Below are 26155 nucleotides of genomic sequence, written 5' to 3'. Positions count from 1 at the left end.
TCGAAGCTTGGATATCTGGGGTTTTTTGTTTACGCCTCCTTTAGGCCGATCTTCCCCTCCACCCTGCAGCTCCTCTTCATCTCCTCATGCGAGTCTGAACGGAGCAGCTTTGTCACATTTGCTCATGCTAATAAAGGGGGTGATGCATGCTTTTTTTTTTTTTTTTTTTTTTTTTAATGTGTCGCCTTGACAATCCGAGCTGGTTTACAGTTTGTTTTCCTCTTAAAACATCCGGAAGTTTTTAAGAGATTTGGGAGGTTACTGAATAACTTGATGAAAGCCCCCCCTTCCCTCAGTCATGACGGGGACGAGCTGTCAAAAAGGGGTCAAACAAATGTTACGTGGCTTCTTGAACACACGCAGTTTTAACCCAGCGACAAAGCTTTCAGAGAGAGAGAGGGAAAAAACCATCTCATTAGCATTTACATTTTTTTTTTTTTTTTTTACAAAATATCTTAACCGGTTTCTTCTCTGTGTCTGGTCATAATTGTTTTACTCTTCCAAAAGCAGCTGTTCTTGGTTTTTTTTTTTTATAATGAGCTCTGAACAATGTATGTATCCTCTAATATGCCAAATGTCTTTTATAATGTAGTTTTCATGCACTGCTAAACAAAACAGGGCAGAGTGAGAGGCAGCTTTAAACAAATTTAAAAAAAAAGGAGTGTGGAGCCCTTCTCTGTCGCACTCAGCCTTACTTCTCCTTAAGACTATTTGGCTGTTTGCACTACAGAGCGCTAACCTTTCTTTTTCTCTCACACATTTCATCCTCACTCTTTTATCGCTCATGTTTTTTGTTTGTACATTTGGAGTTTTCTCACCCCCCCCTCCCCTCTTTATTTTTTTTGTTTCATCATGCAGCCTGTCGTGCTTAGCTTTGCTACAGTCGGATCACTTTTTTTCTGTTGTCATCTCCCCTCTTCTTCTTCTTCTTCTTCTCTTCCCTTCCTTCACGTCCTTCCACTATCTTTCACTCTCACTGTATCTGTGTATTATTCTAGTAAATGGTAAGCAGAGGTGTCATTGTGGTAGTATACTCAGTGCTCAAAGGGTTGCTGATGGTAGAAACCTGTGCCGTTTGTAACATTTTAGCAATAACGTCAAAACGGGGACGGTTTTTTGATAACATGCGTTAGTTTTGTTTTTGTACATATTGCAGCTCCAGATCATGCTCAAATCTGTATGTCATTAAAAGAAGAGAAAAAAACGTGGAAAAAAAAAAACTTGCAATATTGGCATAAAAATGAGAAATAAAAAAAGTGATACAAAATCACACTTGGTGCATGTACGTTTTTATTTTTGTAACTTCCAAATAACTCTGGTTTAAGCTGAGAAGAGTACAAATGAATAACTGGCTTGTGTCTCCTTTTGTGTGAAGGAACATTTCCGTCTTTTCTCCCTCCCTCGACAGGTAAACATTGCTCAGTGGCTGCAGGGTGACGGCGGGTGGGGCTTTGGGCATCTACCAAACCCAAATGGAGCTCTTATCCCCGGGAAGAAGTCCCAGCAGATTCCCCCCTTTTCTTTCCGCCACTTGTCTGGGCCCTAATGCCCCTCTGTCCTTTAGATCCACTTTTATTAAAGCCGTTAAAAGCTCTGAGTTGCTCTGCCCCAAGTCTTCGCAGACGCAGTTGCACAGTGGCCATTCAAGGTCTTTATATGGTCAACCACGCGTTGGTTATTCATAGGTTTGTAAGAGAGCACAATGTCGTCCCCGGAACTGCTTTCAGACGCACAACCACTGAAATCACTGGGATTATGTTTTTACATTCAGTCGCGTAGCCACAGGCTATAGGCACGTTATCATACGGTCAAACAAGATACCACAACTCTCAGCGTTTCATATCAGACCCAAAACAATAACAACAATAATGACAACACAGTGACATGAGGAAATAAAAAGATATAAGTTGCTACATTAACGCTGTTTATTTTTTAAAAACAAAGTCGGCAAGATGTCTTTGAAGAAAAAAGTGGGTGAACCAGGTGTTTCAGGTCCCACAGAAACGATAAGGCCGCTCCAGCTCACACACTCACAGCGAGGTCAAGGATGAGACAGTTTGTGTGCCGGGTGGGGGTGGGGGGGATGTTTTGAAAGTGCTGCGTACTGCGGCAGGCAGCTGCTGCTGAAAATGACTAATGAACGCCTGTTCGGTTAAAGGCCTTTGATTCGCAGCCTCAAGCGCCTAAAAACAAGTTGAAGGACCACATCAGTGTTCGTCACGTCGAAGCCAATTAACCACAAATCGTGAGGAGTTTCTGTTACTCATGACTCAACACCGGAATACAGAAAGTCAAATATTTCAGTTGCGTAATCCATCACAGTGAGTTTTAAAGGGATATGTTGACGTTTTTGAGAATTAAGCTGATGATGATCAAACCATTAAAGCTAAAATCTGTGGTTTATTGACTAAATAGCATTTGTAGCAAAGTTTTTAGGAGTTTGTTTTGTTCTGTGCGATACTTCCAGACCATAGACTGTATTCCAAAGATGGATGTCATGACAGCTCTCCCAAATCTTCTCGACTTCCACCTGGTGGCTACAAATCATAAGATCATGTGACATGCAGAAAATCTACTAATGCCCCTGTAGGTGGGTTCGTTCCCTTTTCAGAGTAAAGAACTTATTTAAAGTTTGTCTCACCTTCTTTGACAGATATACTTGTGTCCTAACATCTTAAGGTTCAGTTCAACTAAAATCCAAACGGTAAAGAAATAAAGCCACAAAAACGTTTTATCTTTTGTGTATCTTTGCCTTTTGAGAAACTTTGTTTTTATTCTTTATTTTTTTATTGTTTGCGGAGACTGAAACTTCCGGCACCGATCTGGCACAGAGAGGAGAGACGGTTTTGTGGCTGTGGCAGAGCTACAATTAGTTTAAAGAGCACATGTCGACTACATTAATCTGCGTGTTCTGCTTCATCTTGTGGTCCTTCAGGGTTTTCCAGAAACATGTGGCCGTATGTTCTGCAGTGAGAGAGAGAGTGAGAGAGATAGAGAGAGAGAGCTCTGGATGTGCACCACTGCTGCTTCGAGCTCTTTAACTCTAGTGCTCACGTGTCACACGTCAAGCTAAAGCAACATGGCTGCTCGTAAACTGGTCCTGTCAGTACAACAACACAGACTCTCTACAAGTGTCTTAACTCGGGCTGCTCCTCTCTCAGTCCACTCTAGGTCAGCTCACTCCAGGCTGAAGCTCGGATGCCAGTGTAGGTGAGGCGTGTGGTGGCCCCGCTCGTCGGGGTGTGGCCGTTCTGCTCGACGGTCCTTGGCGCCGGTCTCGTTCGTCCCACGTCCCCTTTGGCGCTTCCGGCTGACCCCCTCGAGTCGCTCCTCCTGAAGCGGCTGCAGCAGCCGAAGGTGGCCAGCATGCCCTGGCGGAAACGCTTGTTCATGAAACAGTAGATGATGGGGTTGACGCAGGCCGAGGTGTAGGACAGCAGGTGGATGAAGGAGATGGGCGCACCGGTCAGGCGGTAGGCCGAGCGCCGGTCGAACGCCTGCCACGCGTTGACCACGAACACGGGGGTCCAGCAGAGGAAAAAGAGAAAGACGATGACCAGCAGCATGCGGACCACGCGCTTCTTGGCCATCAGGTTGGCTGTGGAGCTGCTGCTGCTGCTGCACACACGACCCACCGCCATGTGCTTTGTGCTGGAGTGGGAAGAGCTGCTGCTGCACAGCGTGAGGCTCCTCTTCTTAGACGGCAGCATGTAGCAGCCGTCACTGTCACCGGGTTTGATGCTGCCAGTGCTGCACTGCCTGTCTGTCAGGAGACGAAGAAGAAAAGAGCGGAGAGTTAAAGGGAGATTTCATCAGCGGCGTAAAACGTGAAGTAGCAAAACCCCAGTGACGAAGTTGTCACTGAAGATTTAGAAAGAAAATGAATGGGTTTCTTATATTGGTTATATATTTAGTCAGTAAATATCCAGACATGGAGAAGGACATCCCTGTTACATTTCCTGTATTTACACGTGTACCTCTGCTGGATTTCCTATTGGACAGCTCAAACTTGATGCCTCTGTAGAGCTCCATGGAGATGAGTCCGTACGCTGTCATCATGACGATGCCGGGGATCAGGAAGAGCAACAGCAACAGAGACACGTACCTGCGAGAGTCACATTTGGGGAGTAAGTGAAAGCAAACGTTAATTTTCTATCAGAGCAGATGAGCATTTTTTAACATTGTGTGCTTTTATTTTGAGCCAGAAGATTTCCCTGAGGGGTCGACTCCTCCCAGAAACACCTGGAAAACCGATGAAGTGGCCGACAGTGCATCCCAGTGTGACGGCCCCCTGGTGGGACAGTGACTCACCAGGACTGCTGGATGGTGTCGTTGGGCCACACCAGGCGGCACATGTGCCCCGTGCTGTTGTTGAGGCGGGTAAAAGGCTTGAGGGTGCTGGAGATGGGGTAGGGCAGCATCAGGATGAAGGACACCACCCAGGTGGCGGTGATGACCTTGGCGGCGTGGGATTTGGTCTGCCACGACCTGGAGGTCAGCGGGTTGCAAATGGCGCTGTAGCGCTCCAGGGAGATGGCCACCAGGTTGAAGGTGGAAACGCTGACTGAGACACCTGCACGTCAGAAAATGAAAGAGCAGACGTTTTATTTTTTACTTTTACGCTACGTTGTGTTTTCATCCCCGTGCCTTTATTTTTTTGTTTGTCAGCAGGATTAAGCAAAAGCCACAAAACGGATTTCCACATAATCTCGAAGCGGGGATGTAACGACATTTCATGGATTTTGTTGCATAACCCCTGTTGGCCTATAGGTCAATTTACGGAGGATGAAGCTATAGCCAGCAGCTTGTTAGCTTAGCGTTACTTAATCACCATAGTTCTTGTTCAAACCGAACAAACGTAATATGTAATAACATGTAATGTGTTAAGTAGTGAGCTTCAGGGTGTTTCTCTTGAGCTATAGGCTAGCATCCGGCTGCAGATTTAATATATCCTACTAATACACCAAAGCTGTTCCATCAACAATGTGGCTCAGTGACATGACTCAGAATCATCAACATCCCCGAAATGTCATCGTGTTCGCTGGAACGCGGCCCCTTCATGTTTTGTCACGTTAAATTTGACTTCAGAGCGGTGACAGGGTGCATCCTGCACCGCCTGTCACCAGAACGCCGTTTACACACTCAGTAACAATAACAAGACCCACTATAAATACATGCACATTATCGCCGTGCACGATCCAGGAGCAGCGACGCGTAAACAGATAGACACATGGACAAATGAGGTAATAATCCTGCAGGACAGCGCTCTGATCTCACTCAACGGCCAAATGGAGAGACAGGAAGTGAGGGGGTGAGGTGAAAATCCTATTATCTGGCGGAGTTGTAATTGGATGAAAATGAAATATTAGCAAAGGTGCACTGTGGGTAATGACTGCACTTTATTACAAGACTCACAGCAGAAGCTCTCTGGGAGTGCAGAGTAATCATTTTTCAGAATCACAAGAAAAATGAAGCTGGATGCAGAAGTGACACATCCTTAATCTGATTAAATCAACTCCTCTTAAATAACTTTTTATTTTGGCCCATTTATTCAAATTAGAATCATTTCTTTGTTTGATTTTATTTTTATGCAGGCATTTTAAATCTTCCATACACCCCCTGATATTGACGGCTCCAAAAATAACAGGTTTTAAAATTTTGTAAAAACAAATAAAAATCCATATTTTTCTTTCTAAATGTTGTACCAATAAAAAAATATTGTCCACAGCCACAAAGATGAACTCACCTGCAATTTATTTGATCTATATCTCAATATCACAGAGCACAGTTTGCCTTTAGAGTCTGGAGACTCTATCCTTTCACCTTTGACCCTTCGACTGAGGAAAACCTCCCCAAGAAAAAAATCTAATAAACCTGAAGAAGAACAGGACACCGTGTTTATTTGCACTGATTCTTATTTGACCAAGGATTCTAAAATCAGAGTCAGTGAGGCAGGAAGCTGGTTGTCAGTAAAAACATCTAAATATTTGTCTCTAATAAAAGTGATAAAACACTAACAACCAGCATTTAACACTTTGATCATTTATTACAGCGTTAAAAATGAAAGACCCAGGGTCTGTTCCATATTGGATCACGACTGACTCCCAAAATATAAATTTGGTTGTGACATTATTTCACGACTCAGCTTAAATGTGCTGTGGTTGTTTAATAACAGACTTTGACCCAGAGGACACTTCAGCCTTGATTGCATATTTTTTTTAAGCCCTAAATGTAACAACAGGGAAAAACGAACCAATTCTGCAAATATGACCTCAGGTATCTCAGCATTTCATGCTCATTATCCGGCAACGGGATCATGAACACGGCTGTTTTCTCTCAGCTCGTGGCTCATCTCATTAAATCACCTGAAAAATGAATCTATTGGTGAAGCAGTAACAAAACACAAAATAATAATAATAATTCAGCTCATAGAGAGTTGAGCCATTTTGCATTCAGGCTTTGAAGGAGTCAGTGTTAAACTGTTATATTTTATAGCTGGGGAGATTTTGAGAAACTGGTTGGTGTCTATCACAAAACAAATTTCCCCTTTGTGGGACGAATAAAGGATTATCTTATTTTATCTTATCTTATCTTATCTTATCTTATTTTATCTCTTATCTTATAATTTATACTTGTATGTATGGCTTTCATGTGTGATTTGCTTTTTCTAAATCTTGGATGTATTTAGGATAGATCGGTTCATCTACGTAATTTAACTATTTATAGTCTAGAATGGGCTGTGGCTCAGGGGGCAGAGCTGGTCGTCCATTATCCAGAGAGTTTGATCCCTGCCTCCTCTATAGTCTGCATACTGAAGTGTCCTTGGGCGAGACACGGAACCCCAGTGAAGGTTTTATTGTCAGAATCATGAACATTATAATAACTTATACATCTATCAGTGTGTGGTTGAGGTGCTTTGACTTTATCCAACCCCTCAGACAATATTTTATATGAGACTTAACTTAAATTCTATTCTTCCTTTTGAGTTGTATCGTTTAATTTTGTGTTACAGATTGACGCCTTACGAAATATGATGAACTGTGATGAAATTCACATTTAAGTGCGGCTGAGGATTTCAGACCTGAAAAGAAAAGACTGAGGACGCACTTCAATCTCCGACCTGCAGTAACACAGTGTGAGGTGTAATATCCTGAATCCTCTCACCCATGAAGTACATGACCAGCTTGCATATGCCGGCTCCGAAGATGAAGTCCCTCATGAGGTTGGGGATGAGGGTGAAGGGGATGCAGACCAGGGACACCATCAGGTCGCTGATGGACAGGGACAACAGGAAGAGGTTGGTGACGGTCCTCATGCGGCGGTTCCTCACCAGCACGACGAGGATGAGGCTGTTGCCCAGGACGCTGAGGAGGAAGATGAGGCTGTAGAGGAAGATCCGCACGGTCTGGTTGATATCTGTGAGAGAGGAGAGGAGCGAGGAGGAGGCACAGGGTCATTCTTAAAACGTGACCTAAATACTATCTGACTCATCCTTTCCCTCTTGCTTTCTCTCACACTCCCTCCATCCTCATTTATCAGCACGATCACTTCATACCTCAAGTCGCATACGACATTTGATGCTCAGTATTTGCAGAATGATGTTTTTTACGCTAACCTCCTAAAATCTGGCCTTTTCTCAAGCCCCTGCTCGACAATTACAACATGAATAGTGTATATATCTGCAAGAACAGGGTCTATAAGAGTAATCTTTGTATCTCTATGAAGGTAACACTGGTGAGATTTCCACAGAGGCGTAAACATCATGTCGCTGGGTCAGAGGAAATGAGGATGGAACACAACATAAATTAAAGATCTATATTTGTGTGAATTTCCTCTATGAAATCATGCAGTTGCAAATCTAATCATCTGGAAATCTACATCACAACATCTGGACATGATCTGTAACACATTTGATAATAATAAAGTGAAGAATGGAGCAAAGTTGGACGTTTTAGTTGACATGTGAAGGCGTAATTTCCAAATGTCACTGTGCATGGTTTGAATTTCTGAGGGTGTTTTGTCCTTCTCCTTGGATTTTATTCTAAAAAATAAAGCTTGTGCAATTATAAAGTTTTTATATTGTGGTCATATTGGATATAATATAAGTTTTGTTCATTTGACATGGACACAATTATAATGTATAGTGACAAATGAGCTGTGTGGAGGAGATGAGCCACATGCGTAATGCGCACTGGAGCAGAACAAAGAAAAGCCCCAAAATGACTCAGTCTTATGGCACAAATGCGTAAATTTGTAATAAAAAATTAAATTGCAAATATCTAAACAAACGTGTTCATTTTTCTTTCTGATGCGTGATTGTTGCATCATATTCCATAACAGTAACACCAATGACAACTGTACCTTGGGGTTCGGGCGATGGCTCGCGCTCCTCTTCGCAATCCGAAATATTCTTGATCCCGAAATTGCACAGAATCTTGTTGAGGTCGGTGGAGTTCATGAGAACGTCTTGTATCGTGAACGTCTCCATGTCGCGCGCTCTCCTGCAGCCTCAGGTCATAGACGCAGCGTTCGTGATGCACGTGCCAGAAGAAAAATGCTCCAGAGGACAAATCATATCCAAACTAACTAAACAAGGAGTTGTAATCTATTTGCTGATGATCGAGATGGACCTCATGAGAGGAGTGTGTTGCCTCCTGAGGTCCCGTGCGCTCTGGTGCGCTGCGCTCCAGCAGTGCTCAGCATATCCAGCTCCTGACAACATGTGGACGGGTCACATTCTGTGCTCCACCCTCACTTGTCTGAGAAAGTTAGCATCTCACTTTTTCTAAATATAGAAACACCCGGTTGTAAATCATTGCACTGATTGATACTCACAGCTCTCACTGGACAACGTATTTGATATTTTTCTTGATTCTTCAGACTGTTCATTTCACAAAGTGGCACACATCTGATTCCCAGGAGATACTGAAAGACAAATACACCATGGTGCATGGCTGGAATCAACATAATGTAGAATGAATCATCTGCTGGGGACCCACAGTGTGTCCATGCTACTCAATTCAGAACATGATGTTCCCTGCTGTGGCATTTCATGTGGTCATGACTGCAACATTCTAGAAGCTGTGGCCTGTGGAGTCAAGTCCTGGATTTTCACCTGCACACAAACAACTCCTGTGGCCTGTTTTCAAAAGATTCCTATGTTCTGACGACAGTGCCGCTCCCTGCAAGAGCCAATACAGTGTCGGCCTTTAATTATTGTCTTTAGATGGAGGAAGCCTCAGACATGTTGGAACGTTTCAATGATCCATTGAGTCATGTGATAGATGAATGAAACAGATAAGCGGCCCGATGATGCAACATTGCAAATAAACTTGATCAAGCACAGATGGGAGTCAGAGAGAAACCACATCGAAGAATCCTGAAAACACAACACACACCTTATCTGACCATAGACTGTGTGTAAAGAGGGACGCCCCCCGGAGAGTGGCTCGTAATACCACCTCCTCCTAAACAAACAAAAAGTACAAATACAAGTTTAAGTGAAATAAATGTTCCTCAAAGATCAGGTTATTATAGAGATAGTTATTATCACACAGGATGTTCAAGTGTTCATGTTCCGGGTAAGTTTGGTTTTAATTACAATACTGAATATACAAATCTTAACTCAAACAACTGATCTCACCAAACAAACAAAAAAGAAACTTTAAACTCTCCCTATCATACCTGTGACTTTACATTTATATATATATATGTACTGGCTAATCAATCGGCAACTGAATCCGCACTCTATAGAAACCCCCCTCCGCTGATGCAGCACTTGGTATGGTCCATTTACGGGCCTGTATTTAAACACGCCGCACCCTGTTTCCCGCCATTTGACCAACCAGGAAGCGGTCGTGAGACGGAGGGCAAGGTAAAGCGGAAGAATCACTAAGAAAAACCCGTAAACTGTGTCGAAATGTCGCAATAAACCACATTTTAAACCCAAAGCAACGTGTGTTTATGTCTCATTTATTTCCTGGTTCGTGTTTTAAAGCTGCTTTCTGTTGTGTTGTCCTGCTTTTGTCGTGACTTCTTGAAACGAACAAATAAACTTTGGTCACGTGTGAAACGTGTTATTATCATAGACTGTATTTAAAGAGCTTATTATGAGAGGAATGTGTGTATTTTCACTAAATCACTTTGGACCAAGCTAAGCTAAGAAAAGCCAAGTCACACAAAGCTAAAGTAAGCAAAGCTCACATCAGATAAGCTAAGATAATCCTCTATTAACTCCACCATGGGGAAATGTAGTGCGTTAAACAAATATTAAAAGTAATAAGAACAAATACAAGGGAAGTGTTATGTACAGTGTCATGTATGGGGAGTGTATATATAATATGATTGTGTATCTATAACATGATTAGATGTTGAACAGGATTTTTAAATTAAACCCTTTTTCAGGCCCGGAACCAAAAAACTCCCGGGTGTTTGTTTCCCCCCTCCCGCTCGATCCACGAACGTCCCCAGTTGCTAGGTAACCTCTGCAGGGAGGACTGTGATTGGTGGTGGACGAGGAAGCTGCTTCCGGCTGCTGGTGAACAGCAACAATAATAAAACACCTGTGCAGCTTTAAGAGGAAAACAAACCCAGAGAAAAAAAAACTCCGAGTGCTTTTTGGACGAAGACGATGGACGAAGGCAGCGAGTTGTCTGTGACCATCGCTCACATCGTGCAGCGGCTCAAAGGAAGTCACCTGCACTCCCAGATAGAGAGACAAGCCAAAGTGAGTGCTTAGCATGTGGCTAACGCCAAACCCCAGCTAGCTGCTAGCTTAACGCAGCAGCCACACGCGTTTAAGATGTTTAAAATGTCCGCCTGTGCTTTGCCTCTGTGTACCAGGAGTGTTTACATCAGCCTGAAGTAAAGCTCGAGTCTCTCAAAGAAGACGTCCGCAGTTTCCTCAAAACATCAGGTCAGTCATTTCTAAAAAAATCACATTTTATCAGCTGTTTGCCTTTTGTGTTGTTGTTGTTGTTGCGTGTTATTGTTGTTGTGTGTGTGTGATGATTGTGTGACGTGTGTCGTCCTCTCACAGGCTGGGAAAGGAAGCTGCAGAATGCTGTGTACAGGGAGCTGCACGTGTAAGTTATATACAACCCATGACAAAGTGTTTGAATGAAGCAGCTCGTCGTGTTAGTGAATATAACAAGTGATGCATGACATCGATGCAGTTTTTAACTTTGAACGGGCTGAAGGCTCTGTAGATATTTCTGCATGTTCCTCGATCTTATTCCGTTACAATGAAAGGAAACACCTTCAAACACCACCGAGCAAATCAAAGTGCATCTTCTTGATCGGACTGACAAATGTGTATATTCATACATTTTAGTGGTCGACCCATAGTTTGTTTGTACAATGTCCAAATTCATGCAGTGGTTTATGGGTGATATCTTAATTTGAGGTTGTGTTGTTCTTATTTTTTGCTTCTGTTAACAAATGAGACACTAGATTGCTGAACTTAAATTAATATTTATTTAACAGTAATGTTTTATTCACCTGAACATAACCTGTGCATTGTCTGTTTGCTTGAGTGGATCTGCTCTTTTTATTTATAAGTAATCAATCTTACCTCTGTTTAAAAACGTTGACTCAAATGTCTGTAAACTGTTTGTCAACCTCACGAGCGCAGTGGTGCGGAGATGATCTCAGCATTCACATCCATATATGTTTGCACTCATATCAAGAGCAATGAGGTCAAATGTTGGTTGTTTAAACTACTAAAATACAGTCGATACATATTCATTATGATGATAAATTTGATGTATCTTTGTCTCAGGCCTGATTTAGTTGCATCTCTTTATCATGAGGTGTGAGTGCTCTTGATCTCGGTCTATGTAGCTGCACATCAGGCAGAATTCTACTCTGTAAAAGTCACTCAGTGTCTGTAAAATAATATTTGTGTCTCAGATATTCAAAGCATGCTTCTGAACCGAGAGAGTGAGTGACAGCAGAACAGGTCCCACTTGTTGCTCTGCTCCTGCAACAGTCGAGTGTCCTTCAGCTGACCTTATGTATATTATTAATCATCTTTACCCCTTGTGGTCTTCACCAAGGGATTTGTTTTCACCCCTGTGTTTTGGAGTCAGCAGGATTCTGCAAAACCACTGAACAGTTTCCCACAAAACTCAGTAGAAGACATTGTTGAAGAAAGAATCCATTTTATTTTGGGACAAATCCAGGACATTTTTTCCATCACTTCCTTTAACATTTCCAGTTAACTGTGTTCTTGGACACTGCCAGTGATTTCCCCAGAGAAATTCATTGATCTCGATGAAAACAATTAGGCACATTCAGGGGACTGATGTCTGTGACTGTGTGCAGTTTGGTAAAGCTTGATTGAATTTAAGGGGACTGTTGGTGCTCTGAGTGCCATTCTTGTTATTACTGTGTTCTGAGTTTTGACAAAATAAAAAACACTGGAACTGAGCTCATCAAGAGACTTTTACCTGTTGGTTAAATTGAAACATGGATCATTTCCTTTAAGGGCGACGTACCCTTGTTTCTCTCTGTAGGCTCAGACTGAACCACAGGTTAATATTGCTTTGCTGTGAAATGACAACATATAACACTGACTAATGGCTCCCTCTTTTTAGTCGGCCCTATGTGCTCTTATAGGTGTTTAGATTAGGGTTGAGCGTTGTTTAACATGCTGAGACCTTGAGTCATTCAATATGCGCTGAACATTCTTTGTGAGAAGACATGAGACGATGGCCGCAGGGCAGAAGGTTTGGCAGAGAAGAATCCACACATTTTATTTATGCTTAGTTTGACAACTCACTTCTTTTGTGCACTTATCTGTTTTCAAAATGACTTGTTTGTGTCTTTATTGGCCTCAGTCCTTCACATCTGTCAGTCGCCTGGTGAAAACACAGTGGCATTTTTATGTGTTTTCTCCTACAAAGTGTACTGTGATGCTCCTCAACCTCTTACCCTGCTCTTGTGTTTGCTTATTTCAGCCAGCTGCCCCCGAGTCATCCCACGGCTCCTCCTGAGCATCTCAAAGAGCCGCTGGCCTACATGCGCAAGGCACAGGTCAGTCTGTCTCATCTCATCTCCGTCACTTCTCATCTCTTCCTCTTCTACTTCCTTGATTCCTTGAATCATTTTAGCTGCTGAACTCAGAGACTTGGCCTGCCTTTTTAAAAATAACTTAGCCATTTGTAACAGTATCTGAGGCTAAATGTGTGTGTTTGCTGTCTCACACAGGCCAGCTGGGAGAAGCGTGTCCTCAAAAGCCTGAACAGCATGAGCACCGAGCTGGGGGTGCCTCTGGCCCGCATGGTAGCTAAGACACTTGTCACTTATGTTTGTCATGGCGTTATTACACAAGTTCTTAATGAACCGTCTCTGATGACATTTTTATTACGGCACAGACCATCGTAACATTACGTTTTTGTCACATTCTATTGTTATAGCATCACATTTGCACAGTGACTGAGCTCTGAACTGAGGCTCACTTTGAGAGTCATGAGTTAGAAATAATGAATTAGATTCAGACTGATAATAAGCTGGGCTCAGAATACAGCAATTTCAGGCTGATTAAACCCGATTCGGACTCCTGACACTTGGAAGAGAAATCTGGTTTGGGACCTTGGTCAGTACCGATGTTCGGCCCAGATGATCTGTTAGTTTTCAAACATGTTACTGTACGAGTGTGGTGGACAGCTGAGGTGGAGGAAAGCCTTGTTATGTGTTGACACAATTAAAATCCACCTCGAGCCGTGTTGATCTGGTCCCCTCAACCATTTCCTCTGCTTTCATTTTATATCACCGCAAATCATTATTACGGATCCAGCAAGTTGTTGTGCTGCACCAGTTTCCGCTGTGTTTGTTTTCTTCATGAGATCATGTCAAAGAGCTGACGTGGGGGTGGTGGGTCGCTGCCTCTGGATTATCTGAATAATGTTGTGTATGTTGTGCCTTTATTTTCAATTCTTGCAGTGTGTGTGTATGTGTGTGTATGTGTTTGTTTGAGATTAGAGAGAAGAATTTCTGCAAAGATTCTCCTCTCGTGCGTAATGCGACCTTTCAAACTCGGTCAGGATTTTCAAACCCTTGTAGTCTGAGCCCAGCTTAATTCATTATATCGTTATTGCTATTTGGTTCTGTGCACATGTTATGACCAAAGAATTAACGATGTGACATTTTCAGCATTTGTTCTGTTTTTGTGGTATTTTGTTTGTTGAAATCGTCTCTTTCCGCCCACTCCAGAGGCCTGCAGTGGAGCAGAAGGATCTCACTAACAAATGGAACGAGATGGGCACAGATGAACCAGGTCTGGAGACATTACCCAGGGGCTTTGGCCCCCGAGCGATCTGGCTTTTATAAAAGATTATTGTTGATGTGTCTGTAAACTGCTGCATCACTCAGACGCTGGTGTATTTAACATCGGCTTAACACATCTCTGCAGGAGATCTACCACTTAATGTTTGCTTTTGAAGCCTGTATTTATCCAGGGAGGTTTTTCTTAAAGATGATCAACTCAGTGACATCTGTAATGTAGATACAGGAGTTTTCAGCTGCTTCCTACTGTTTTTCGTCTTCACTGACAGTTGTTCATATAAAGGTTCAAATTATACCATTTAGGCAGCAATAAAAGCGAGAGTGAGAAAAATACACGGCGAAAATTTGTGGCCGGACATTTTCTGGAGTTTTCCTTTCATATATGATGAACACAGCAGGAGATTGTCAGGGTCATATATTTATTTACTTCTGGGGGTACTGCTCCATTTTGGCTATTTCGTTGTTCTGTATCTGTAAGCTCTCAGAAGTCATGCATGAAAATGGACGAAAGGAGTGCGGAGAATGAGCAGAAGGCTCTTTCTGTTTTCATATCTACAGTTGAGTGTAAATGTACCCTTTTAGTCTGTGTCCTCCACATTTATGACACCTCTTTTTCATTGTGAGACATTTGTAATCTTCCAGTTTCACATCAGTTGCGTGTTTAAAAACATGCTCATTGTGTTTTCACGTACAGCCCCTCCAGAAAAGCGAGCTGCGTCAGTGGTTAATGTGACTGCCCTCGAGTGTGTTTTAAAAGTACACTTTAAGTGGAGCTTGTGCAGTACGTTCTGTCTTGGTTTCCTCAGTCATTGTCTCTCAGTGAACCAGTGTCTTGCACTTCAAAAGGACTTGGTAATCTTGTGTCAATAGCAATGCTATCACAGGACAGCGGCGTATAATAACATTTAGGACTGTGTGCTGTCCCCCGGCTGTAAACACTTTGGACTGTGAATATAGAAGCTGTCCAGACTCCTTGGATGGAGCCGCAATAACGAGCAGGACTAACATCTTCCATCCAAAGCCGTAACGCCGCCCTCGTTCTGGGGACGACACGGTACTTGATTTTACTGCAGCGCGACAACGACAGCAGATGGAAGTTCCACTCAGAGCCGGTTGAATTTTCCTCAGCTCTGACTTTTGTAGAAGCTGCCAACTCTGGGTGCAAAAAGCATTTTCAAGTTGATGATACGAACTTCACATCTGGATACATTTGTGTAGTCTAGGTTCTTTATAGCCGCTTCACCGGTTCTGAAATTTCATATATAAACAGTGTGTACATTTGTCAACTGGAGAATTGTCCTTTAAGTTTTAATATCAACTGTTTATTAAAAGAGCTGCTACTGGAGGGGGGTGGGGGGTGTAGGATGACCAGGCGAGTGAAAAAGTTTGACAAAGTCATTTTCCTGACCTTTATTTCACTGAGATTAAGCTTTGATCCATTTGTATCAGTTGCTTCCTCTATGCTTTGTTTTCTAAAATACCAGAAACACTTTGAGATCCACTGTATTTAAGTGTTTGTGTCTCTCTGCAGATTTAAGCCGCTTCAGGCCCGTCTATGCCCCCAAAGACTTTCTGGAGGTAACAAGATCCTTTGCTGCTCAGAACATTCATCAGCAGTTTCTTTTTGTTTTGAAGATTGAAGTTTAAATTAGAGAAATGAACGGTTCTATGCTTCACTGATGCTTTTTTACACAGGTGTTAATCAGCCTGCGGAACCCCAACCACAACAGCAGCGAGGACGTCGGTGCCAGGAGCCACTGGGGCCTCATCCAGGTCCCCCTCAATGTCAGGGACGTCCCACAGCTGGTAGGGCCCCATGTGGATGTCTGGTTAAACTTTACTGCTTGTTTATTGTCTCTTTTTTTCCCCATGTGTTTCGTGCATTAGTGACCTCAGGGTGACCTCAGCACATTAAGTGCACAATGGATGTGAAACCTGCAAATCTTTTTCTGTTCTAACAGAGACAGGCCTACTCAGAGCTTAACCTGACCACAGGGCAGCTGGGGATTGACGACCATGCACATGTTCCTCCAGGTATTCTCACAAAGTGCAAACACGAGCTGAAGCAGCTTCTTAATATCAAACCTGAACACAACCTTTTCTTCTGCTGCCTGTGAATGATCAGAAATAAATCTGTTTACCTAACAATGACTGGATTTAACATTGTATAAACCTCACTGGCCTCATATCAGCGTGTACTCTTGTTTCACATGTCTGCCTATGATTCCTCAGACATTTTATCTGTCAACTTCAGATATTGACTTTCTTACATTCTGGTTTTTGGGGTTTTAAATAAAATCGTATCTACACTTTGTGTGCGTTTTTGAAAACAAAGAGATAACATTAGAATAACCGAGCATTCACTTTTCTTCCTTTTCTTCTTTAACCCCATGCAGACTTGTTTGAAAATGACTATGTTCAAATCGGGAAAAAGGGTAAGTGTTTATGTTAATAGTTTTATGTTCATGATAATAAATTGTGGTATTTAAACAGTGGGTTCTATCATGACGTCATCTGAAGTCATCAGCAGCTCATTTGTGATTTTTATATTTATTATTTATATTTGAATGTCCTGCAACATTCTCACTCTACAACAGACGTACATATAAAAACATTTGTAAAGGACAGAGCTTGATGTGTTTGACCATCACGTATAATAAGCTCAGAAAATCAGCTCAGGTGCTGTAGTGGTTTGAACTTTTAGCTCTTTGTGCTGCTGTGAACCCAGCGTAAACACCGACCTTAGTACAGACACCGATCAGACATCAATCCACACAATTATAAAAATACAGACTTTCCTTTATATACACAGCCACGAGATCCCTGCCTGATATTTCAGCCTTGGTTGGCTCCCAAACGTGGAGCTGTTGTCCAGGCCAAGTGTTAAGTGCGCTCAGATAGAAAATTTAAGAGGCGCGGAGTGTGTTAGTTTATGTTATGACTGACCAGCACCTCCGGTCAAAGTGTTTCTAGCTACTGTCACAGCAGAGATTTAGGGTTGAGTGGAGATGCTGAAGATTTTGTTTCCAGCTCATGTCTGAGTGGTTTTTGGAAAGTTATATAATAATTGCCCTTATGGGAACGTCTGTGTTATGATATTTATTAATGTTTATTCATTTTCACAGGGACTGAATTAAATTGTGAATCCTTGTTTACAACACACAGATGTTACGCTGGCACAGCACAAGCCAACATTTTCACATTAGTACCCACCGGGAGTTTTTACTGTCAGATGTGTTTTCCATGATTTTGTATGGTTCTTCATTTATTTCATTTATTTGTGTTTCTGTTCTATTGGATGCATCTTTTCTTTTTCAAGTTCCCTTGAAGAAAACAATTCTGACTCAGTCATGAAACGTTTGATCGATTCTGTTCTATATTATATATTGTACAAGTCTTATCGTGTGTATATAGTCCAGTATGTTCATAGTATATATAGTGTATACATAGTACAGTATTTTGTGCACATATTACAATATGGTGTATGGTATTTATAGTATATGTAGTATACATAGTATAGTGTATTTTAAAGTATAAATAATACAGTATTCTTTGCATATATAGAATATATAGCACAGTTACAGTATGATATTTAGAATATATATATATCATACAGTATTTGTTTATATGTAGTAAATATAGTACAGTATATTGTATAAAGCATATATAGATCCTACAGTATTTTGTGTATAGTACAGTATTTCATATATATGTAGTATATATAGTACAGGATATTGTGTAGTTTATGGCGTGAGCAGCTGCTTAGCTTAGCATAATGACTGGAATAGGGACAAAGTGAGCCTGACTCTATCCAGGTAAACATTCCACTCAGGTTAAGAACTCATCTAACTGGAAGCAGGAATGTGAATTTGTTTATGCATAAAGTCGTGACCTCTTCCTGTTTGTCTTTCTCTGTCGTGTCTCACTTTGTGTCTCTGTGTTGTGTAGTGGTTCTGGATCAGGACAGTGCAGCAGCGCAGCAGTACAGCAGGCAGGGCTGCCCCACTGGGCTCCGGGCGGACCTGTGGGCCCTCATCCTGAACTCCACCAACCAGCCTCCGGTACTTTCAACAAACGGACAAACACCACACGGCTGAGCTGCAACCCGGTGGCAGCTGTCAGTGTTTGTTATAGAGCAGCCACACACACACACACACAGCTGCATCGATTCCCAAACTTCGTGTTTACTACACGCCGAAGTTTTCAGCTGCAGCTCCAGTTGCTAAGATAATCAAATGCTGGCAATTTAGCACAGTTAGCCCAAACAAAGCAGCCGCCTGCCTGTGTGGCAAAGTGCTGTGTAAACGCTGGAGTCCAGAGTCGACCGTCGAGGCCAAGTCAATAAAACAATACTTTCGATGGGGAGATTGATTTCTGAGGGAGACCTGACACGGGTCTGGAGAGTATCTGCGGGGCTTTGGGCGACACAAGGGCAAACACATTAAACACTCAGAGCTGGACAGTATGCTTGGTCTCATTTTAATTACAATTACTTCTGCAGGTGAAGGACTCCTGTTGACGTAAACAAAAAATAACTGACTATCACAGAACCCCTCATATTTATCAATCTTATATTGATCTTCTAACTTCTATTTTTGTGCCTTTTATTCTCTATAAATATATCCAAAGTGAACTGCTGTAAGTAGCAGAGATATATATTTATAAACTTCAAATGCTTTATCAAAATTTATTTTTACTTCTTTCCAGATAAGTGGTTTCAGTGTCGTTACTCAGCTGTCAAAATGACCACCTCTGTTCCTGTTCTCCACATCCGCAGCGCTAATCGTTGCCAAGCTGCTTCACAGCTCTGTTTTTGAAATCTCTTCATCCACCCTGTTGTCTTTTATTTTTCAAATCATTAACAATAACCTGTCCAGAACCGGAGACACGTTAGAGTTCAAGCAAATGGTCGGAAACACAATACCCATCCTTTCAGCTCGGTTTAATCCTGCTGTCGTGACCTGTCAGGGAAAGTACATGATGTTGATGTGAAAGTGATTTAAAGAGGGTGATGGGTTTTTTTGTGGAATGAATGAGGGTAAAACATGATCTTTGCCTTTTTTTCAGGATGTGATGCATTATGAGCAGCTGAAGGCTGGAGTCATTCAACACGACCTGCTGGTGGACAACCTTATCTATAAGGTACTGCTTGTATATAACTGCACATGTTTGTTTAAGCGACATTATATTTAAAGCTTGAATATTTTTGGTCCTGTCATTCAAACATTTATTCTGCGTAAGATAAACATTGATAGCAAAGTATTTTCATAGAAGCTTCACACGGTGTCTGTGTATACATGTTCTGTGTTTAGTTGTAAAAATGTGCTTGTCTTAATGAAATGGAATTAAATTACCAATGTCCTGCCCCCCCAGGATGTGAAGCTCACCGCCAGTAACGACGACTACTACTTTGTGTTTGAAGACTTCCTCTATCAGGTGAGCCCTTTTATTTGCCCAGTGTAGCTTTTCAGCAGCACTTTTGCTTGAAGTCCGTTCAATTTGCTCGCAAATATTAAATGTCAGGTTTTTCAGTCACTGTTATTTGGATCTACTCCAAACTTTAATAGATTCTTCCTTGGGCCATGCTTCACAGAAATTGCTAACTGTTCTCCTCATTGGGTCCCACTGCTCCTAAATACCAAATGAAACCACCATCACTGCTCTGTCGTCTCCTTCCACTCGATGAAAATCTCAATCATCAATAAAGATTTATTTCTCTGCCCTGAACATCTGACTTTGTGTCAGTTCACTGTCACGTAAGGTCAGTTAATGTATGACAGCATTCCTCTTTATCTACTGGTGCATATTCAGCTCAGGCAAGGATATGACTTATTGTTTGCTTCTCTGGTCGTCACCGCTCTGTTTGCCTTCACCGCTCAACTGATAAACACATATATATAAACTCTGGCAACCAGTTTATTCAGCAGCTGTCAACAAGTCATGCTCCTTGGCGGTTGACCAATGAACACACAGGTGTAGCAAGTACAAAGCGTCAGTATCCCTGTCAATATTGACCGATGTTACTCACTAGGCAGTGAAAGAATCTGTTTATTGTTGGGAGAGCGTGAATTCACACGGGTGCTGTTGAGAATTTAGAGAAAAGTAAAGGAAGTTCTGGAGAGAAATCCCCCTCACGTGAGTTTATATAGGTTTATTAAATAAATGAAAAACCTGAAGGTTACTTAAGAGAGAACCCACAGACACATTCTTCAAATATGCCCGATTTCTTTTCTGAGAAAGTTACAGAATGTGGAAAAAAAACAATCCTAGATCTGCCCCCGAAGTTGATTCAGGTTTTTCTTGGCTCATGTCCTATCTTTCCTGCTAATTTCGTGGAAATCTGTTCAGTGGTTTTTGCAGACAGAGAGGAGTGAAAACATGAGCTGCTCTACGGAAGTACTTAATACCTTTCAGTGCAGGAAATACACGATGAATATGTCCTTGTCTCATAAGAAAGCAGTTTACACCCAGAAATTGTACGTGAAGTAGAAAGAAAACACATTCTGAGCAGTGTCATCAATGTAAAGGAGCCTATTTACATTCACTCATAGAATGAGTGACAGTGTTTGATCTATGCAATCGGACAAAACACATCTGGTACGAACGTCAACCCTCCAGATTCCTAACCAAAGAAAAAAAATCCAACGTCGAGATGGTCAAGACGCATGCTATCCTCCTCATAGGCTGCCTGCGTCATTATTGCCCAGACAGATTCTTCCTCCTCTCACTGTAATTCATCTTAAGTGGTCAGTGGAAATGAAACCTGTTCTCAAAAAGGCACCGGAATTGGGCTGTAATGGAAAGAGCGACCACTTACATGGTCATTTTGTGAAATGAGCGGCCACTTGAGGCTCGGTTACCATCTGCCTGTGAACATCCTGAGATGCCGGCTCCAGGTGCGCTGCTTTAATGGGATTCTTACCCAAGAGGAACCACGGCTCCTGAAGACATCACAGAAAAAATAAGTCTATTAACTACTCTTACCTCTGTCCCCTGACGTCGGACCACGACAACAGTACCTGCTGAGCCTCCAACCCATGTGCAATGACAAGAATCATCTGCGTTCAGTTTTGAATTTGTCTTAAATCATGATCACATCTTCATTCAAGTTGTGAATCAACACAATCTACTTGAACTAAAATTCTGCTCATTCAGGTTTGATCTGCAGAACTTGTTTTTGATGTCGAAGGATTTAGATCGGTTCTTATCAAAAGCCAGGGTTTGTGATTCGGAGAGTAGAAGAGGAGAAGGGCAATGTCACATCTGCTGTTTCATTCCAGTGGTCGTTAGATTTCAAGTGTGTGTGTGTGAGCTGCTGTTCAATCCCTGCGTGTTCCCAGGTGCTGCTGTGTTTCTCCCGGGACACCGCTGTGCTGGAGCACTTCAAATACAACAGTGCCACCCCTCCCAAATCCTACATCCAGGGTGAGAGAGGTGCCCTTCACCAAGAACACACACACACACACACACCCCCCACCATCATCATCAACACATAGACAGAACAGCATCTGGATTCCCAGCAGTCAGACTTGAACATTTTTAACTTCTCTTATAATTAGATTTTTGATGATATTTCTTGTCATCTACCTCTGAGGTGTGTCAGCTCTCTCTTATTATTGCTCCAGTTCTCTCTTTCATGTTTTTTGTCTTTATTTGAATCATTCAAATGGATCAAACTCAGACTTACCTGGTATCAAAACACTTTCCTCAGGACTGCAGTTGAAAACAAGCCAGCTAACTAACTTACACAGGCACATAAACAGAAATATTGATTAATGTGTGTCGTCCTTCTTGATCAATAATTGAAGTGAAATTGAATTAAACCACCAACATGCTGTTTCCTCTCCTCTGTCTTACAGGGAAAGTGGGAGAAGAGGAGTGTGCTGTTGTTTATCCTCCCAACGGTCAGCCTGCATTTTGACATCAACATTATTTAGCTTTATCTACTTACACTGAAATCAAAATGAATGAAACTCGTGCAGTGCCTGTTCAGAGTCAGTCGGATTGTTGGGCCTGTGTTAGTCCGGTTTCATCCATGTTAGTTCAGACACTGCTTTTCCTTGGTACCTGAGCCGAGTTGCGTCCCCTCTCCGCTCCACTTGTGTCTGAGTGATGGCAAAGTGAAAAGTTTTGTTTTTAGAACCACTCGTACAGAAACCTTCAGTCGTCGCACATATACTTGTTGCCTGATACATTTTCTGCTTAATTGCATTGTTAAAATAATAAATGTCTTTGATTGCACTGACTTGAAATTCTCATTTAAACAGGTGTAATCCCGTTCCATGGCTTTTCAATGTACGGTGAGTACGTTTTGTATTAACCTGTCGATGCACTGAGCTGACGCTGCTTTTCCAGAAAGAGCACCGAGTGAGCAGGATGTAACTGTGAACTGTGTGTGTGTGTGTGTGTGTGCATCTTTCTCCCACAGTGGCCCCTTTGTGTTTCTTGTACAACGAGCCGTCCAAGCTCTACAGTGTATTCAGGGAGATGTACACCCGCTTCTTCTTCAGATTACACTCCATCTCCTCCTTTCCCTCGGTAAGATCCTGGATTTTTTTCTGGCTGTTAAATGTCAGGCACAAATTATACAGCACAGTTTGCACAATGCATCGCACCTAACCCGGTCACACACGTGCTCCTGCAGGGTATAGTGTCTTTGTGCCTGCAGTTTGAGCGGCTGCTCCAGACCCACCTGCCCCAGCTCTTCTACCACCTGCGACAGATTGGTGCACAGCCGTGAGTAGTAACTGAATGATGTACCTCACAGAAAAAATGTATCGAACAACAACACAAGTGACAGAGAAACAAATCTTTTCGTTTTTGGTTGATTGGGATAAATTCACTTAAACTCCAAGAGATGTGTCAAACATGAAGTTAAATGTAGGAAACCTATTTGGGCACTTTTTTTATTTCCTGCCATGAACATTAAAATGTTTTTGTTTCCAGTTACATGTGCGGGACTTTTTGTCTTAACAACTTTTATTGCCGTAGACACTTGACATCTGTAATACGTCCTCCACGTGCACATGTCTGAAGCAGTAAATTCTTCAAGTCTTAAAAAGTTAGTAATAAAGAAAAGTGTGTATTTTTTTTTATCTTGTATCTTTTACTGAGCACCTCGAGTGAATGAGATTAAAAGATGCACGCTCTTTTTTATATTGTAATCTCTCTGGTACATTGAGACTTCATGATGTTTACATGTTCACCTGTTGTGTGTTCGGTGTATGAGTCATATTTAACTTGCACACGGATACTTTTGAGTCCTGCCGTTATGAGCTGCTGCCACCATGTGGCGCTTTGCTTAAATTACAATTTTAAAAATAGTAAAAGAGCCCTTATCATCACTTGTTTAACATTTACATGCTTACAGGTGATCTGTATATTGAATTTAAACATGAGACTTTCAAAGGTTGTGTGTAATTTTTCAATTTTTGTTGTTGTTGTGTTGTCATCCAGGCTGCGTATCGCCTTTAAGTGGATGGTGAGGGCCTTTTCTGGATATCTGTCTACTGACCAGCTGCTTCTTCTCTGGGATCGGATCCTGGGATACGACTCGCTAGAGGTCGTTGCAGGTAGGCATATATATATATATATATATATATACTCGCAAAACTCTTTAATTTGTCATTAATGTACAATAATTTGACTGATGACCAGTTTTCTCATGCACTCCCTTCTCTTTCACATATCTTGTTTCTCCTATCCTAATGTTTCTCAACCTCCTTCCTTTGTTTGCCCTACCCCTCTCTTCCCCCATCCTCTCTTATATCACTCCTCAATGTCCTGTCCTCCTCTTCTCTTTCCTCCCTGAATTACTCCCCTTACTCACACGTCCTCCAGTCCTCGCAGCTGCTGTGTTCGCCTTCCGCGCCGAAAACCTGATGGAGGTGACGTCACTGGCCTCAGCTGAGGTATGGCTGTTTCACATTGGACTTCCGTGTGTGTGTGTGTGTGTTGAAACCCCTGATTCCACCCCTCTCTCTGCACCTCCCACATACTCTTGAAAGGCTGTAAATAGCCATTGATGACAAGCCAGTTCCAGTAACCCAGTCTCCTGCGTGCACATCTGAAAAAACTGGACAGTTAAGAACTCTCACCTTCTCACTGGCCAGCCAACACAACCTTAGTCTTCTGCCTCCTTTTAGCAACAGGCTTGTCATGATGTCCATTCTGTCTCAGACCAGCCACGATTAGGAGCGACGGCCATGTTTCTGTGCAGAGTCGTGTTAAAAAAATGCTGAATTCTTTCATGCAACTTTGGCGAACACACATCCAAAAACCTCCATCTCAGATTTTTTCTGCAGGAACTCATGTTGCAAGATTTACAGTAATGTAATTCTTGTGCACTGTATACTGCACCCATACTGTGCTCCCACTATCATATGACACCATGAGTAACCCATATTATGACTTGCCTCCCTCGCCTCCCTCATCCCCGAGAGTGAGGGGGTTAAACTACAATGTGCCACATGTGGCAGCGGCCTATCTGCTGTTCTAAGATGCTGGCCGGCACTATTTGCTTGCTCATTTACCACCTGCCCTCAGATAGAGAAGATATCATAACATACTGCTCCTTACCGTATATTTAGACCCTCAGGCCCAGCGTTGTAATATTAGACCCTCTCTCTAAACACGATAGGGTCCCTAAATTTAATCTCCCACCCATCCGAAAAGGACAAGGTGGGGAGCGGTGGACACTTTAAGCATGGATTGTCGCTTCCCAATGATCCTGCTTCATCATGTGTGTAGATCTGTGTGGGTTCTTTTTTTAAATGCTAAAACATGTGTCTTGGAAAGGTTGCTCATTATTGCCCCGTCTCCATATGCTAATTTGCTGCGGTCAGGAGGGGTGGGGGAATTTGAAATTGACTCATTTGTGTTTTGTTTGACACACACACTGCAGGCTGTCCTCGCTGACCTTTCAACCCTGAAGGTTATGCCTCTCATCCAGATCTCTCTGTTCGCCACCGCCATCTGAGGAGTGCCGACGAGTCGTGGTACGTACGTTAAAGAGACAATAAAAAAAATTGCCGCTCTACTATGCCATAGCCACAATATGGATATAATCGTCTGTCAAGAAACGCCCGACTCCACTGTGAAGTAATAACCTACACTGGCATCACACACCTCATCTTGCAGTGCTTCAAGTCAAATCTTTCAAGTCCTCTTTAGCATGTATGCAGCAAATATAATGAATACTCTGTATCGTGTTATTAGATCTTATACAGCATATATATAAGTAAAGCCTACAGACTATTAAGGTGCAGCTAACCTCCATAAGCCATATGCCCTGCAGGAAAGTTGATACAAGCAGTCGCGCTGGGATCTGCTGAGCAGCTCATTAGGAGAAGCACGAACTGTTACGATTGCAGCGTGCGAGACAGAACAACAGTAATGTCTCCATGCTCGGTTAATGAAGTGTTAATTAGCTCTTTGCAATTTATTCTGCTCCTTTGCTCCCGATTGTTATAATACCATTCGATAACGCTGTCACTAATGAAGCGTCAAGTCCGTGACAGCATGTTGGGAGAAACGGACACAAACCTAATAAAACTATGATAAGCAGCTGCTTTGTTCACATAATGTATTATATTTATTAATTCATTTGATATTACTGCCCTCTCCGGGGGCATTTATTACCTTCAGTGCCACTATTTATTCTTTTTTATGGTTGTTTTACTGTTTAAGATTTTGCATTTAATGCTTGAATGTCTTCACCTATATGTCCTGTTTAAAGATAATGTGTGCGTCACCTCCATTTTTTTCATTTTTTTAGTCAAGTAATGCCGATGTCTTCCATCCAACACATTTTAATGTTCAACCTCATGAACACATATTTTATTTAAACAAATAAAATGTTGTTGAATCA

General features: G+C 42.2%; 2 protein-coding genes across 2 annotated transcripts; one reads left to right on the top strand and one right to left on the bottom strand.

Annotated features, from left to right (window-relative positions):
• Positions 1-2763: 2763 nt before the first annotated feature.
• Positions 2764-8673, bottom strand: cckar (cholecystokinin A receptor). Its single transcript, XM_020095405.2, has 5 exons — positions 8362-8673; positions 7165-7416; positions 4312-4573; positions 3978-4105; positions 2764-3763 (listed from the first exon to the last, which is right to left on the bottom strand). Exons 1-5 carry the CDS (start codon positions 8486-8488, stop codon positions 3168-3170), a joined length of 1365 nt encoding a protein of 454 aa, XP_019950964.1. The 5' UTR covers positions 8489-8673; the 3' UTR covers positions 2764-3167.
• A 1815-nt stretch (positions 8674-10488) lies between these two features.
• tbc1d19 (TBC1 domain family, member 19) lies at positions 10489-26155 on the top strand. The gene is made up of 21 exons (XM_020095682.2): positions 10489-10726; positions 10843-10915; positions 11039-11084; positions 12960-13035; positions 13210-13284; positions 14215-14278; positions 15818-15864; positions 15982-16092; positions 16248-16320; positions 16683-16721; positions 18235-18347; positions 19354-19428; positions 19660-19722; positions 21627-21711; positions 22146-22190; positions 22554-22586; positions 22715-22824; positions 22931-23022; positions 23743-23858; positions 24127-24197; positions 25190-26155. Exons 1-21 carry the CDS (start codon positions 10631-10633, stop codon positions 25262-25264), a joined length of 1578 nt encoding a protein of 525 aa, XP_019951241.1. The 5' UTR covers positions 10489-10630; the 3' UTR covers positions 25265-26155.

This window comes from Paralichthys olivaceus, chromosome 22, assembly GCF_024713975.1.
Source record: "Paralichthys olivaceus isolate ysfri-2021 chromosome 22, ASM2471397v2, whole genome shotgun sequence".
In the NCBI taxonomy this organism is placed as follows: domain Eukaryota; kingdom Metazoa; phylum Chordata; class Actinopteri; order Pleuronectiformes; family Paralichthyidae; genus Paralichthys; species Paralichthys olivaceus.
Note: the sequence above shows the minus strand (reverse complement) of the source record. Positions and strands in the feature narration are given on the sequence as shown.

Excerpts from the sequence above, each read along its gene's own strand:
- cckar (XM_020095405.2), bottom strand. The coding sequence starts at position 8,488 with ATGGAGACGTTCACGATACAAGACGTTCTCATGAACTCCACCGACCTC. Across the intron at positions 7,417-8,361 it reads GCCATCGCCCGAACCCCAAG|ATATCAACCAGACCGTGCGG; the intron begins GTACAGTTGTCA and ends CCTCTCTCACAG. Across the intron at positions 3,764-3,977 it reads CAATAGGAAATCCAGCAGAG|ACAGGCAGTGCAGCACTGGC; the intron begins GTACACGTGTAA and ends GTCTCCTGACAG.
- tbc1d19 (XM_020095682.2), top strand. The coding sequence starts at position 10,631 with ATGGACGAAGGCAGCGAGTTGTCTGTGACCATCGCTCACATCGTGCAG. Across the intron at positions 10,916-11,038 it reads CAGTTTCCTCAAAACATCAG|GCTGGGAAAGGAAGCTGCAG; the intron begins GTCAGTCATTTC and ends GTCCTCTCACAG. Across the intron at positions 24,198-25,189 it reads CGTCACTGGCCTCAGCTGAG|GCTGTCCTCGCTGACCTTTC; the intron begins GTATGGCTGTTT and ends CACACACTGCAG.